Source organism: Pseudoliparis swirei, chromosome 13, assembly GCF_029220125.1.
Source record: "Pseudoliparis swirei isolate HS2019 ecotype Mariana Trench chromosome 13, NWPU_hadal_v1, whole genome shotgun sequence".
NCBI classification, from domain to species: domain Eukaryota; kingdom Metazoa; phylum Chordata; class Actinopteri; order Perciformes; family Liparidae; genus Pseudoliparis; species Pseudoliparis swirei.
The window spans coordinates 12231894-12246642 of record NC_079400.1 but is presented as its reverse complement, the minus strand read 5'-3'; the positions used below and the strand labels follow the sequence as shown (position 1 = coordinate 12246642).

The window sequence follows — 14749 nt, the reverse complement described above, 5'->3', positions numbered from 1 at the left end:
AGCGGCGAGAGATTAAGAGATACACATGGACACGGCATCTCCTGGCCATCTGCGCAACAATTAGACACTTCGAGCACAGATTTCTCCGATATCTTTGTCTCGTGCTCTCTGTTGGCAAGAGTTACCAAAAGAAAGAAAAGGTGGAGCCGTGACCGGCATTAGGTAACGCTGTTGTTTTCATCACGCCGTGTGGCCAGCTGCTGCGTTTGCCTGGTGAAGGTCCAACTCCTAATTAGCTCAAGAAAGTCAACCGAGCGAGTAAACTGGGGACTTTTTTTGACACATTTCACACAGTTACACTTGTTTGTGTATGAAGGACACAATAACTGAATAGAATAATCAATATCTAAATGCATGCTGATATTAATACAGAATATGGTGCTTAGATAAATATTAGTAATTAATCCGGTTCTTTTCTTACAAAAATCAACCCTTTTATAGGGAGAGTTTATTAGACATTTTAGTTGTGCTTGTAAAAGATATCTATTTAAAAAAAAATACATTTAAGCATTTATCTGTTCATCTACTTACTCTGTTGTATTTACAGCTGGGTATTCGTATTATGACTGAGCTGATCTTCTCTTCCAAAACAGATGGGCGTGCCTTGCTCAAGGGCACCTCGATGGTAGCTTATAAAACAGCAGAGAACATCACACACACACACACACACACACACACACACACACACACACACACACACACACACACACACACACACACACACACACACACACACACACACACACACACACACACACACACACACACACACACACACACACACACACACACACACACACACACACACACACACACTTTCCCAGCCGGTTTGACAGTCGTCGTTTTTTTTAACAAACACAAGCACACGGCGGTACAAAATCCGTCTGTGTCGTGTTCAAAGTGTGCAACAGGCTTTTTCCTGACAGCCGCGGCTTTGTTCCCGGAGCTTGTCACTGAGCGGCCAGCCCCGCTGATGAAAGCCCAGGAAAAGATAACAGCCACAAAGAGAGACTTCAACTTCTGGAAGTGTGTGTGTGTGTGTGTGGGGGGGGGGGGGGGGAGAGAGAGTTGAACTCGATCTCGTGGTTATTGTAAAGAATCTGCCATTTGGTTCGCTCTGTCCCTGCTATCTAAGTTATATTTCATTGTGGAAACATTTACACTCCCAGAGCACAGACACACAATCCCTCAGTAATCACCCAACGCCAGGTATCCTCTTGCCCCCTGAGCGCCATACTCACTTGTTTTGTTGCACTTGACTTTGGAGAGAAGTTTGTGCGCCAGCAGAAGATCTCCGGTCTTCACCGCCACCAGCAGATCCTGTTCCTTCCCCATGATCAACGGCACACACACCGCTCACGGCTACGGTCGCTTGTGTTTTTATTTTGTTGGGGGTCTCTTCAATGCTCCTTCAGGCGAACGGTTTCAGCAAACATCTGCCGGCGCCGATAGAATCCCCGGCCACGAGATGACGATTGGGGAGCGGATGGCTCGGCGGCATCTAGAGTGAAGGAGCCTCGGGTAAACTGGTCCGGGAGATCTTTTTCCTCTCATTGTCGGAGTTTGTCGGGTCCATTATCTCCGCTGGGCGCCGGCTGTTTGACGGTGGTCTTGGATCTGGAGTCACAGCAGGACAAGTCGAGATTTCGCAGCCGGCGGGACTGTGTGCTCATCGTGCGCCTCCGAGAACCTGGAGGGAAGCTGCAGTCCAGCCAGCTGTTCCACCGCAATGCTACAAAAATAGGGAGAAATCACTTTAAGTCTTCGATAATGTCACGATGCATTCCATGAGAGGACAGGCCTTGCGTCTTAAGCGATCCCATTGGATCCCAGCATTTGTACAGAAATGAACAATAAACAATTACCTTGTTCATTTTATGTTGATTGGCAAATCATTGCAGCGCAGCTTGTGCCAACTGCCCCATTCAGCAGCATCAGTGCCACGCTAAAGCGTAATGGCCTAATCACAATCATATAAACTGTTTTTGAATACTATCGAGATTATCGGCACAAAAAGCATTAGCCATGTGACTTTAACTTGACCCAACTTGTTTTCTAAGATCCAGGAAGGCCGGTCCCATAGGAGGCTGCGGCTTATCTGGGACTCTTCCTGTGCAGGAATAAGGTCTCCCATCAATAACATTCCCTCAAACTTAAGGAAGCATTATTTCGGACAAAACTGTGCCTGTAATTTCCATTTATTTGGGACAGCGAGTGAAGCAATTAAAGTGAGGAGTGAAGTGTAAAAACAGTCCCCCAGTTTCTACTATGAGGCAACATCAAAACCCACACCTCCTCCGATTACAACATTAAAGTCCATTATGTGTGCAAGACCACAATTACGACGAGGAATTTGTTCAGAAGCATTTTTTTTATCTCCTTGACATCCCAACAGTCGGTAATGTGTTTATTGTGTCTGAGGATAGACAATTTCGTCCCTCACTGCCTATTTTAGGTGTGTTGGACGAATAGCTTAGTTATTCCTCTGGACTGCCAGGTGACCGTGCAGCAGTGTAGCCCAACAGCAGATGGCAATGCATGTCTTTGCACTGACACATGATCTAAAACTAGCCAGGCACCTTGCCAGGCAGTAAAGAGCGCAGAGCCCATTGCTGCCACAAGCCAGAATGTAGGCGACCAATCCCATGTTGGACTCCTTAGCCTAGATGCCAACGCATGAGAAGGTGGTTGAACAGGGGTTTTATTGGTTAAATGTGTGTGGAATCCTAAGTGGGTGACATGTAATAATGCCCATATCGTCTCATGTTCCATCTGAACACACAATCAATGAAGAGAATGTTATTTAATAAGGAATCCCGAAGATTTGTCATTGACATTTCACTTCTTAACAGGATTACTTTAGGTATCCATTATTGGGTTTAAAGAAAATGCTAAATACAAGGTCTTGCAGCGCAAATATCCTTGTAACAATGTCAGGCCAAATCCCCCTCTTAACTCTAACAACTTAATCACCCGGTGTGTAAGCAAACGCACAACATCGATGATGTCACGTTCAAAGACCTGTGAGAAAAATGCACAAATCGGTTTAAACTCATAAACACCCTCGCGTTTTGTTTTATAACTGGTTCATCTTTCTTCAAGTAAAACAACACCGAGTGGCGGTAACGAGGAGTGTGAAACAGTTGTTAAAAGTTACGAATAAAAAAAATCCGTATACCGAAATTTAAGAGTACACTTTAAACGGTAAAGTTCGCAAATATTAACGAAACGTTTCAACGATTAGCTCATAAGTAGAATAACAGCAATGTGCAAACGGCTGACAGCGCCGCGGTAGCTCCCCCTGAACTATTGACCGGTGAAAGTCCTCCAGCTCTTCGTGTTTACTTTGGACACATTACGGTTCGTGACCGTTCGTCCCGTCTTGTGAACACTGAATATTTCGCCGCCCCTGGTTTGCTAACAGCCTCAACTGTCAAAGAGTCCCGAATCCCCCAACGGCCACGCGAAGTCACAACTAACCACGTATGTCCACTATAACGCGGGTCATTTGTGTAATTTGAGGTCCGCGGCTCGGCTTTTTTTCTTCTTTTTTTTGCTTCTGAATAAATAACAAATAAATACGTTGTCAACAAGAGGCGCGTGCTCACCTGTTGGGAGACGCGGCGTCGCGCAGGTGGTGGCAGGCGACACGCAAATCCACTGTGGTGAGTTACTGTGGGAAGACCGCCGGAGTCCCGACAGCCGAGGCGTCAAGTCACCCGCGTTGTGTGCACAACTTCCGGTATGGGCTTTCAAAGTAAAGCTTTCATTAATTACGGACGTCCAAATGAATCGTCGGTGTTTTTACTTGTTTGAGATTCCCCACCGGGTGTTTGAGTGTTGTATGTATTTGCAGTACATTTCTGAAACCCTTCATGAGCAGTCAGCAGCATTTGGGTGAACTTTATGGTTTTATTTTGAAGGCAAAATTGCACAACTTCTGCTATTTTAGCACATCATCTTAACACCAACGAACTTTACACCGTTTGTGATTGTTAACACTGTAATTGGATGCAGTTTGGGTGAAACCAGATGTTTTCATTATTATATTTCCACACAGGAGCGCATATGTATATTTGTTGTTTAACTTAACGTATTGGGCGACAGCAGGGACCATGGAACTTGCTATTGTCTTCTTAGTAATTTCTAATTTGGACCATCTGCAGCCAACACTATATGGCAATTGCACAGCTGCATGTTTCGCTGCATGAGCACATGGAGATGTGAAAAAGGAGCCCCATCAAGGACCCCTGGAGATATCGAGGAAGACCCCAGGCGCAGTGTGGTTGGGGGGTGGCGACATCTGCTGGTCAAATAATGCTATTGACGTTCATCATGAAATTAGATATCCAATTAACATCGATACAAAAATATAAATGATCAGAGCCAACCTAAGGGTGTACTTCTGTTGGGAGTATAATCATATATATCTTTCTAATTTTCTTTCTTTTGATCCAGGCTCAGAGGGATTTTGCTAATTCTGACACTTTTTATTCAAGATCATATGACACCATAATATGGTTGTAGTTTAGAAATAGACCTCTACATGACATGTTGTCAAGCCAAAATACAGAAATGACTAAAGTGTAAAAATAGTATGATAATGTGAATAAATTGTATACATCTATGAGATTTCTCTTGTTTGCTCATTTAATGTGCTCAAGCAATGATCATTCATTTTAAAATGTAATAAAAATAAAGCAGTTTGAAACGTCTGGTGTGATAAAATTATCGGTACAGTTTGGCCCCAAAGGGCAGCATCTGAATAACAAAATAATTTTTAAAAGTCTCAAACATTACCACCGAGAGTTGATGCTGAGTTGTCTTACAAGTTATAACAGTATCATTCAGGAGGAACCCAGACTGTATTTGAGATGTGATTGTCATCCTTTTACCTTCAAAAAAAAGTAACTTGAGGAGAACGGAGAACTGTGAAGGATAAATATGAAAAAAGTATTGTTTTTTAGATGAAAATGTAAAAAAATCTAAATAAATAGACACAATACAGACATTCCTCTGGAGGATATTGTGTTTTTATAGCACTAAGAAATATGAAACTTGGGTTCACGCAGGAACTTTTGGACTTTTTATATTATATATTTATTATCAGCTCTTTTTCATTGTTTCTGATGGTATCCTGTCGCTCTGCATTCCCCTCTGACACCATGCAAGATATGAGCACAACCTATTTTATTTACAAGGTCAGCCGTGAAAAGCTGCAGCTCATCCCGCCCAACATGAACTCACAGCCGCCACAACTCAGACACATTTCCTGGAGTGAATCATGCAGTTTATCACGACACACAACAGCTTCTGTTCTTTTTGCGTCAGTGCTCTTTTGATTTCCAGTTGAGTGGACTTTGCCAACACAGCTAAAGTGTTTTGCAGTGGCCTTATTTTTATTTGTTGGTCATATATTGTCCTTCCATGTGATTCTGTTGTAAAGCTAAGTGTCACGACCACACGGTAAAAGTTTAACTGTAAAGTATTGCAGGTGACCATTGACCAGCAACAGAAACACACCTTTCAGGACAATGAAATTACTTTTAATTCCCCTTTTAACATAATTAAAGTTCCCTAACGGCCGTCTTCTGTGGCTGGAGTTGAGTTAAGTGTCACAGAGCTGAACAAGGATTGGCTGGTTTTTTAAATCGTAGATAATTGCTGACGGCTCAAGTATCAATATGTTCGCGAGAGAAAGGAGTTAACGCCCTACAACTAACATGGCTGCTCCTTCACCTGGAGGTCACGTCACTACTTCTTTGAGTCGCTTTGAGAGGAAAATATATATATTATATCTACATATACACATATTATATATATATAAATATATTCATATATATACATATTCATATATATAATCAAAAAAATATATATATATAAATATATAATCTGGTACATCTTTTCTTAAATTAAATGTAATCTGCATTACAGTAGTTTGACCAAATTGATGAAAAGACGTGTTGAGGACCCCAGGAACTTGACGGCGTCACCGTCACTCCCTTCTTCTCTTCAGTTTAACAAAAGGAAACAGACAATAAAAAAAACCAAAAGAAATGACAAGGAGCGACATTGGATCTCTCCGAGTCACTATCACAATGGAGGTGAAAAGCATCGGGACCCAGCGCTGAGGAGCAGAACGACCATAAGATGCTCTGGACTGTGATGGAAGACCCTCACTTTACTGTAACCACAACACAGCATCATGGGCTGTAGTGGGGAAATACACCCCCAGAAAGACTGATGATGTAATGTAGAATTTAGAGGCGTTATTTTTAAGTTAAATCAGATGGAAATTAAAGGCAAATTGAAACTTTCCTCACTTTTTTGGCTAAATGAAATATGTAAGGACAGAAAGTGGGTGGCTCGTCACATTGACCCCACATTGGTTCCTCTCACCCACTTTATCGCGGCTTCAGCTCTTTTTGCTCTCCGACTCACAACTATTGGGTAAAAAGGCTGCAAAAAGAAATCAGTTTTTAGTGTGGATACAGCATAAGGAGTTTGTGAAGAAGAAAAACAGCTAAAAAAATACAAAAGAGTGAATATTTGACTTGATGCGATTTCTAATCTAAATCTGATTCTATAAAACTTTTGAAAAAAGCATCCAAAGAAATAGAGGTCAGCAGTTCACCTACTGGGTCAATCTAGATTTTTAGAGCAATCAATTAATATTATTATTTTTATAGAGCCAAGAATATGCTAATTTGTACAAAACCGCTTAACTAGTCAAACTAAAACTTTCATCTATGATATTTTACGTGAGCCCTCGTTTGTGGGGATGTTATGTACGTTTTGTTCTTGAGTTTAGTGGCTCTGGTGCACGGTTGCTTAAAAAGGGACAAATAATCCAGCGAAACCAATTCCGCATTAACTGGCTGTGTTGGGGTTATATCCAGGTGACTCGAAGTAGCAACACAATTAAAGTCCAACTGAAATCGCGTATCATCCTTTATTAAGTTAATTAAAATGTACTATTTGTTCTCACTATAAACAGGAACATAAATATAATCCATATTCATCTCAAAAATGTAAACATTGAAATTTGTATTTCTGATTTTGTTTTCCTCTCTCAAATAGAGAATAATTGGTTTACAGAGCAGATAAAAACAATTTTAAAAGAGAGAAAAGAAGCCATTTAAGACCAGTTGGACTTTCGGACCCTCTAGAAGTGTTTACGGGCCCTTCAAGTACAACAGAGAGGCTACCCTCGTCTTCGTCAGTCCAGAAGCACAAGACGGACCAGAAAGCTCAACTATAAAAGCAGATGTTAGATTTTATTCATAAATTGAAATGCAGGTTGTACAATCGTTCCGAGTCCGTCGGACACAAGTTGTCTCTTGGGTTTGTGCATTTGTTCGACGGAGCAGACACGTGTACATTCTGACGCAGAGCAACACAGACGTGAGTTTTAACACCGAATCACCAACAAAGCCGTCAATCAACGTGACAAATGGAGAAAAACAAAACAATAAAGAGGAATATTTAAACTGTACATCAACACAGTTCCATGGAGGTGGATCTCCTGCTGACGGCCACGAGCTTCGACAAAGCACTTCAGAGTCCCTGATTAGCATCGGCTGCTGTATCCAACCGCTATGGGGGGGGAGGCTGTCTGTGTGAACGACACAAGTGGGAATACGTGTTTTTTTTATTTAAACCAAAAAGAGAGGTGTAGGATATGGATGTGACTGCAGAGCCACACTGGCCAACGGCCAGTATGTGAAGCTAACCAATCACCATTCAGGAGATTCAATAATGTATCACCACTAAAACATGACAAATATACTCAGATTTTCACAGTTGGATCAGGGCTTCTTCAATCTCAGCCAATAGATACCTTCTTTTTTTTAAGGATTTCAGCTGGAAACCGTGCATGTGCCAAAACCTTCAAACTCTTAAAGGAATATTTCAACGTTTTGGGAAAGGAGTCGGATAGCTTCGTGTAAACACTGGAAACATGGGGTTAGTGCCGACGTACAAGCCTCGTTAAACCAACTTTACTAAAAACATTGAGCCATAATAAGCTTTAGGAGGCGGCGTTAGCAGAATTGGTGACCAACAGACGGAGCTAGTTAGTCTTTATGCTAAGCTAACATGGCTAACGTCTGGTTGCAACTTCATATTTAGCGTACGGAGTTGTATCAATCTTCTCATCCGACTCTCGGCAACAACATTAACCATTTTCCAAGAAGCGGCAGACTATTTCTCAAAGCTTTTCCCCCCCTTCGTGTTTAAAAACAAAAACACAACGTTCACAAGCTCTTCGCAACAACAAAAAAAGCAATTAGGGAAAACATATTGCACAACGTATGAAGAAAAAAAAAAAAAGGAGCGACGAGGGAAACAAAATGACGTGGTACTTTTTTTCCTGCTGCTAATCTGTACATTTGTATTGAATTAGCAGTTCAGCCCGTTGTGTTTATACAGTGAAGAGAAGAAAATCTAGTAATACTAAAGGCGACGCTTCACAACGCTGGAGACGCGTCACCTCATACCGATGTTGCTCTGCAAACACCCGATATGGTACATTGGTAATTACACAAACACACGCATGTATATATGACAACAACATGTGCACACAGATTCTCTCCCGTCTCGAGGCACTCCCTACAGTTCAGTTAGGTGGTGTTAGTCGACAAAAATCTTAATATTTTCAATCCGTCTATCAGAATCATCGATTAAAAAATAACCATCCTTGTGTAAATTCCTCGGAAGACGTCTTAAAAAGCGGCATGTCGCCCATTCGAGAACACGACTTCTTCTTCTTTTCGCCGAGCGTTAATCTGAGTCCTCTCGTTCGGAGGAGATCCTTAAATCCGCGAGAGAAAAGTCCTTGTCGGTACCTCCATCCGCTCATCTTTGCCGTGAGGGTCCATCCCCAAAGTCCGTGATCCGCTTTCTTTGTCCTCCGGTCATTTGATGCTCTTTTTACAGAGTCTGTCAATATAAGAAGAAGAAGAAGAAGAAGAAGAGCAGCGTGGGAACTCTGCTCCAAAATAATAAAGATTTCCACAAAAAAAAACTGGCTGCGTCAAGTCTCCTTATGGGTCAAAGGTCATATCTTCTCATCGGTCATCTCCAGGAACTGGGCGTACACGTCTCTGGCACACTCCCCTTTCTGGTTGAAGAGGAATTTGTAGTAGCTGCCGTCGGCACAAATGGCTGCAGAGGGAAGGAGAAATACCATCAAGTCGGCAAAACACAGGAACAATCATGTAGCTTATGTAATCTTTAAATGGGAGACGTAACACGGACACAAGACAAGGTACAATACGGCTGTGACTGCAGAGCCACCGGCTTCTTCGATCTCAGCCAATAGCTAGGATTTTTTTTAGGCTGTAAACCATGCATGTGCCAACACTTTCACAAACTCTTAAAGGAAAAACTGGCCTATCACGACGCGTGATGCTAAATGGCAACGAGCGCGGGGGAGATGGCCACAGCACGAGATAGTTCTTCGATTCGGGCGATAAACATTCAGCCAGCTGCTCCGGGCAGACGCTCCGAGGCTAAAGGATGCTGGTTGTTTAGGACGAGACCAACGAGCGTGACACGGGTTTGAGAGAGAACCAGCCGAACTGAGCTCACCGATGACGGCGTTGGGCTCCGTCCCGAAGGCGCACACGCAGGGAGAGCCGGACGGAACCTGGAACTTGGAGAAGCTCCACTTGGAGCTGAAGTATTTGGGAAGAAAACTGGCCGACGCCAAACTGCAGACAGACGAGAGACGGAGACGATCGATCAGGACTAGATTTGACGTCACTTGTGTGGAAAACGATGAAAAAGAAAGTTGCGACCGACCTCGACTGCTTGTTCCTTTTCGGGTCCTCTGCAGCAAAGATGTGCACCGTGCCGTGGTCACTGGACACGCAGATGAGGGACGCGTCCTGGTTGAAGTTAATGCTGCAAAAGACGAGAGCCAACGAAAAATAATGAGAAGCGGAGGGGCGGGGCTTTCATGAGCCAATAACACGTCGAGATCAACACGTCACCATAAAGCGAATAGTGTTGCTGCACGACACTCACCAGTAAATGCTGGCTGCCTGAGAGCCTCGCCGCAGCTCCTGGATGAGCTGGCCTGCGGACGTGTCGAAAATTCTGATGAGGGTCCCCTGAGGAAACACACGGCGTGGATCAGTGACGAGGTGGCGGCAACAAACACTAAAAAACCCGACGCGCGCCAAGCGATAGAATGGGCTCACTTTCTCCGACGCCGTGGCTATTCTCGTGCCCTGCAGGTTGAGAGCGATGCAGCACAGCGCCCCCTCGTGGGCGGGGATGTCGACAGGGGGCTTCTCCGTGTTCGCCAGGTCCACGATCTGCACGTGGCCCGAGTGAGTCCCCGGGAACGCCAGCAGGGAGTTGTTGCTGTTGGGACAGAGCACGCAGAGACCTGAGGAGAACCAAAGGGGGGGGGGTCATCTATTGGTATACTGGTATCAGTACCGACATGTGAATGTAGAGCAGGAGAGGAGGCTGACCTTTAGGGTTATAGCAGGTCTCAAACACATGCAGCTGATGGGGGTTGTGGGTGAAGGTGAAGACCTTGATCATCGAGTCCAGGACCACCACGATCCTGAGACCAAAGGAGAACCAACACAGCCTGCGTGTTAAACTAAATGCCAAAGACACAGGGTTAGATCCAGAGGCCACTGCATTGACAATGAGTGGGAGAATCATTCACACCGAGCAACGCCCTGAATGGCTGCCGTCACATGTCTCATTACCACAGTACTGCTGTGTTTGGTTAAGTTGAGGAACACATTGAGAAGCGTTTGGATGACTGTTGGCATAGGAGATCTCTAAGAACACCAGAGCATCTCCCAGCCACCCACTGGTGGATTATTACGCAACACTCATCATTTCGCAACTGTCAAAATGTCAATTTTATTTTTTTACCTGTCCCGCCGAAGCTTCACCGCTTTGACTTCTGTTGAGAACTCAATCTCAATTACCGTCTTCTTCTTCAGGTCATCCCAGATCATCACTAGAGCACCACCAACAAAAAACATGCAAATTAAATATAACAAGTGGTACCGGGCAAATTTAGTCAATATTACACGGACCAAAGTATGAAAATTAAATCAGGAGTATATGACCGACATATACGGGTCATTTGATCAAATCTTTTCAAATTTCTGGGCAGTGTAGAAGACGAATTCCTAATTATACGATTCAATAACTGATCACGTCCTAAATCTTTATCATAAGCAGCAGAAAAATTGCCCAATGGAAAAATTACTGATTCTCTAAAATCCTCAGAAACCCCACAGGTGTTTCGGGTAACCGGGCAGATTAGACCTCTACTCACGGCTGTGTTGAGGAACCGGTTCGGGTGTGACAATCTCCCTCAACCAGTAAGAATGATAATGTTATAGATTGGTGACCTAATAAGTTCCTGTCAGAGCCCCGGCCTCCATAATCAGCAGAGGTCGGAATCAGCCGGTTAATGAAAACACCTGTGATGGCTGAACAGAGGCTTGAAGCCACTTTAAAGTATTGATAATTAACTGTCGCCCACTATGAGCTTCCCAATTCCTTTACTGTGGCAAACAGTAATGACAGTCTTTTAATTTAGTTTTTTAAAACCAATATCACTGCAGGAAAATAAACTGCAAGTCACAAATGCCAACATGCCACAACAACGCGTCCACAACAACATGCCGTTAGTTATCAGTACAAAACTGGCCTGAGTGCAGTATAAACCCTACAGCTCATATTGGGGGATTAAAAAAAAAAAAACTCTAAATAATGAACATTGCTAACTTATGAATAGACAAATCGTACCTTTGTTGGTTGGGTACTTTGGCTTCTTTCCTCCTCCCACTAATGCTAAATAGTTACACCTAAACAGCATCTCCACGTGGCCGACTCCGCCCTCCAGGAACTCTGAAAGTCAGCGGCATTGACGGTGAACATCAAAGACAATAAGCCGTTACTGTAAAACTGCTTCTTAGAAACTCTGCTTGTTCATATCTAATGGCTCAGCCGCCCCACAACAGACATCAAGAAGCCCCCCCCCCCCCCTGCATGTCATGCACACATATCAGCAGAAACACTTCCTGTGAGCTCGTCCTGGATCAGTTCTTCCTGAGCTAGAAATAGTAACTCTGGAGACAGTCATGTGCTGATTCACCTCTGTGTGTGTGTGTGTGTGTGTCTGTGGGGGGGGGGGGGGGGCAAAGTTCCTCTTATATGCCGCCATGCTAAAGAAGTTTAAATTAGGTCACTACACTTGGCTCCTCCGTGCAGCAGAATTAGTTGGTTTGATTAAAGTGTGAGCAACAACAAAAAAACATGAGCAGACTTTATTCTAAAGCTTGACATTAACTCTAAAGCATACGCTACCCAGTAGTACAAAGTACAGTTTGAATTAATGAAAACAAGTGACTCAAAAGTCAAGCACAAATTTGACATCTGGCAAAATGCACCACGACTAGATCCAGGCCTCAAGCTAGTTTCATACATGGTGATTGTATTCAAATAACATACATTTATACCAGGACATTTGGTATTTGTAGCACATAAAAAAAGGCATGTTCCGTGAAATATATATAGACATTAAATGAAATTCCGATCAAATTTATGAAATCAAGTTCCTGCTCCTGTCATTGTTCAACAAACGGCCAAATTAAAGAGATGATATACAGAACATTATTTTGATAGTTTAGTTTTATCCAGGTAACTTCAATTGAGTGGCACAATTCTGCATTGCTAGCCATATCCATTAAGAATGATGTGAGCAACATCTAAATGACTATCAATGCAATTACAACAGCAAAGTTTACAATTCACTAATATTGCTGGTAGGGGAACATCAGTCCCACGGTTTAATGTATCTTCTGTGTAAGAAGTGTGATCCAGGAAGTCTGCAGTGCCACTTTCCCCTCCCATTTGTTTACCTTCTGATTAATAATGTTTACCTTGTTTCTCCTTCTCTTTGAGAGGATCTGTATTGTACACACGGAAGCCGTTCTCCATTCCACAGGCAAAGCATCCTGGGAAAGAGACATGTTGTAATTTCCGGAGCGGTTTACAAATAGCTTCTCAAGTGGAATCATTAATGATAAGAGAAAGAGTTTACACAAGGCATGGAAACGATGCGCCCGAGGGAAAGCCTCTAAAACGACAGCGATGTCCGGAGCCACAGCGAGCGCCACTTCTTCAATGGGCCACATGAAGTCACGTGGACGTTCCCTTTACAACCATAAAACTACAGCTAGTTTATGACTAAGCTAACGCAACGCTGCCACCGTCCAAGAGCGTTAATAACATTACATAGATGTTAAAGTTAAAACAACTTCATCTACGGCCTGTGCAGATGTGTGTGGGTGGGGGAGAAATGATTATTCATTATGGGAATTATATATTTACGTCTGACAACTGGAACATTTAAGAAAAATACTGGGCGCCAGCAGACCAGACATGAGTCCAATAACGCGGCAGTAGCTGTCAAAACGGAGCCTAGCGGGCGGTTCTCTAGCTAGCGGTCGTTACGGTGCCGGTGTTACGGTTTAAGAGGCGACCCTGTTAACTGGCGACTTCCTGTGCTCGTGAATGCCGCTTGGTTTAATGTTGAAATGGAAGTGTTAACCCCTCTCGCATACATAATAATATATACTAAACAAATTAAACAATGTGGCATTCACGATTGTCAGTCACTACGGCACCAACGGACGCGTTGGTTCAAAGTCGCCAGTTAACACGGTCGCTTTTTAAACCGTAGCCGTTGTGGACATTGGGCTAACGGCAGCGTTAGCACTTCGGTTCAGTAACTGATTATAATGGTTATTCAAGGGCATACAATTTAACCACAGGCTCGTGTCTCACTCACTCATCAGTGTCACGTCTCTCTCACAGCGTTTGGCTAACGTTAGCCGTCATATGTGTGACTGAAACAAACACAACAAGCTAATGTTACGTTAGCTGACGTAGTTATCCTGGTAGAGCGAACACTAACTCAACGCTGCTGTTTTTAGAGCGACTAGTACACATCAGCATTGTGTGAGAGTACCAGAACAATGAAAAGAACAATGTAACGCATACATTAAAGTTATGCTGAATGTATGCTCTAGCAAGCCTTCGGTTTAGCAACGCTAGCTTAGCATTAAAGGCGCTGCCAATTTCCATTTCACCAACACAATCACATCACAGCGCCACTTCTTACCATTGTCCTGGTTAAACCCAGCATACAGGAGCCCGTTCCCGTGAGGATTAGACGGTAGTAGATTCATTATTTTAAACACAACAACCGAAAGCCAAATAACGTAAATGCTACAGCTGCTGCCTGGAGAGCTAACCGGCTAACGCGACCATTACTTCAGTCTGCTGGGCAGCGAGGAGAAAAACAACTGCGGCTCCTGCCAGGAGAGCGCCGTCCCCAGTCCAGCGGGGGAGTTCACGGGGCGCTCCGGGAATGTAACGCTATTTGAGCAAATCTTTAACATTGAAATAATCTAAATAGTATCTTTATTAATGTGTGTAATATAGAGTGAAGGCACTTCAATGCGTTTGCGATCAGCAAAAGCTCAAGGAAGGGTTTTTAACTTCAGTCGCCGTGTCTATGATTGGATTCCTGCCGACCATAGTTTATCGTCTTTAATAACATAGAGTGGTAAGTTAACTCCACTATTGCTGTGACCGAGTCGCGTGAAAAGTTTAATTTTACAGCGTTTTAAAAAGTGAGAGAGACGTTGTCGTCTTGTGACGTGGCATACCGCTGTGAGTCACGCAAACACACACCCGA

General features: G+C 43.5%; 2 protein-coding genes across 2 annotated transcripts in view; both read right to left on the bottom strand.

The window, feature by feature from the left end:
• LOC130203268 (caskin-2-like) overlaps nucleotides 1-3698 on the bottom strand; it is a 58017-nt gene extending 54319 nt beyond the window's left edge. Inside the window, exons 1-2 of the mRNA XM_056429254.1 lie at nucleotides 3609-3698; nucleotides 1242-1732 (exon numbers count right to left, since the gene is read on the bottom strand). Coding sequence (XP_056285229.1) covers nucleotides 1242-1335 — 94 coding nt within the window. The 5' untranslated portion in view covers nucleotides 1336-1732; nucleotides 3609-3698. The remainder of the gene's footprint in view (nucleotides 1-1241; nucleotides 1733-3608) is intronic.
• Nucleotides 3699-7256: 3558 nt separating this feature from the next.
• On the bottom strand, nucleotides 7257-14668 carry wdr45b (WD repeat domain 45B). The gene is made up of 10 exons (XM_056430328.1): nucleotides 14171-14668; nucleotides 12927-13001; nucleotides 11791-11892; nucleotides 10903-10990; nucleotides 10485-10579; nucleotides 10206-10396; nucleotides 10030-10115; nucleotides 9805-9906; nucleotides 9592-9713; nucleotides 7257-9165 (listed from the first exon to the last, which is right to left on the bottom strand). Exons 1-10 carry the CDS (start codon nucleotides 14235-14237, stop codon nucleotides 9059-9061), a joined length of 1035 nt encoding a protein of 344 aa, XP_056286303.1. The 5' UTR covers nucleotides 14238-14668; the 3' UTR covers nucleotides 7257-9058.
• Between the last annotated feature and the right edge of the window lie 81 nt (nucleotides 14669-14749).